This window comes from Pistacia vera, unplaced genomic scaffold (genome assembly GCF_008641045.1).
Source record: "Pistacia vera cultivar Batoury unplaced genomic scaffold, PisVer_v2 Contig628, whole genome shotgun sequence".
Classification (NCBI taxonomy): domain Eukaryota; kingdom Viridiplantae; phylum Streptophyta; class Magnoliopsida; order Sapindales; family Anacardiaceae; genus Pistacia; species Pistacia vera.
In genome coordinates this window covers 1-1,432 of record NW_022196477.1, presented here as the reverse complement: position 1 = coordinate 1,432, position 1,432 = coordinate 1, and the positions used below count along the sequence as shown (strand labels likewise).

Here is a 1,432-nt window from a genome sequence, read left to right as displayed (position 1 = left end):
GTAAATAAAGAATGATTTATAATGCTGTAATAAAATCAAATATGATAACACATCATTTAGAATAAAATTTTGAGATATTTCTAAATATTGAGAATTTCAAAAGTAAGTAAAAATTAAAAAAAAAAAAAAAAATGAAAAATCAAAAGTTGAGGGGGCACGTGCCCCTTTTGTTTAGTTTGTGAGTGCACTATTGTTCTTATATATGCACATGAAAAAAGCATAGCATAGACCCTCTTTAGTCTTTCCAAAATTTCTTTAGAAAAAAAGAAAGAACGAAAAAAGAAAAGAAATGGTGGAATAAAAAATTTAAAAGTTAGAGATAATTAGTTTTGAATGAAAGAAAAGGAAATGGTGGTTAAAGAGAAAGCAAAATTCTTAAATTGGATTGAAATTTATGGTTACAAACAGAAAAGGAAAAGGAAATAGGAAAAGGAAAAGGAAAAGGAAAATTAAAGAAAACAAATAGTTGTAATAAAGAAAATATATATAATACTTAAAAATTAAAGTTATTAGTGAGGTTGAAATTTACTTTTCTTTATGAGAATATTAACCAAGGTATATCCTCTTCCTCTATATAATAAATCCTTTTCGTTTGTTAGATGTTAGTACTTAGTACTTTCTTGTACAAAATGACATTTGATATGTTCTTTCCTGTACAAAAATTGTTATCGTAACTTCTATAATCAGGAGCAATATTCTAAAACAGGTGTCAATTAGCAACCTAAGGTATGGATGAAAGGTTGCAGAGGCTGCTGAATTTTGCCGTACAAGGAGATGTGGATGCATTGTTTTCAATAGTTGCGGAGGATCCTCTTGTTTTGGAGCGTATTGATGAGATGTCATTTGTGACTACTCCGGTACACGCAGCTGTAAGCGGGGGAAAGATCCATTTCGTCAAGGAAATTCTAAACTTAAAGCCATCCCTTGTCGGGAGGCGAGACCATCTTGGGCGTGGCTTGCTTCACTTGGCTTTGGAGGGCAAGCACCTGCAGGAAGGGCTTAGTCCCCGAGATTCGGAGTTGGTGGAGAAGTACCAGGAACTGGTAACATTTTTGATAAAAATTCACCCAGAGGTTGTCCGTGTGAAAGCAAAGGGAATGGTTACTCCTTTGCACTACGCAGCTGAACTAGACGATGAAACCAATTTGGCTGAGTTTTTGTATGTTTGTCCATCGTCTATCGAAGATTTGACAGTTAAATCTGAAACTGCTATCCATGTTGCCATAAAAAACAGGAGCTTTAAAGCTTTTAAAGTCTTGTTAGGATGGCTTCGACACTTCGACAAAGAAAAGACACTAAAGTGGGAGAATGAAGAAGGACATAATGCGTTGCATACTGCAATTTCTGAAAATCAACCCGAGCCTGAGGTAATTAAGCACTCCATGTGTCTTTCATTAAACGCACTTTTTTGGCATATTTAGTTTAGTTTCTA

The 1,432-nt window shown here is 34.2% G+C and overlaps 1 protein-coding gene across 1 annotated transcript; it reads left to right on the top strand.

Annotated features, from left to right (window-relative positions):
- Positions 1-695: 695 nt before the first annotated feature.
- Positions 696-1,367, top strand: LOC116111159 (ankyrin repeat-containing protein BDA1-like; the record flags this gene model as incomplete). Its single annotated transcript, XM_031397358.1, has 1 exon — positions 696-1,367. A coding segment is annotated over exon 1 (639 nt), but the record flags the coding sequence as incomplete, so codon positions are not given.
- Between the last annotated feature and the right edge of the window lie 65 nt (positions 1,368-1,432).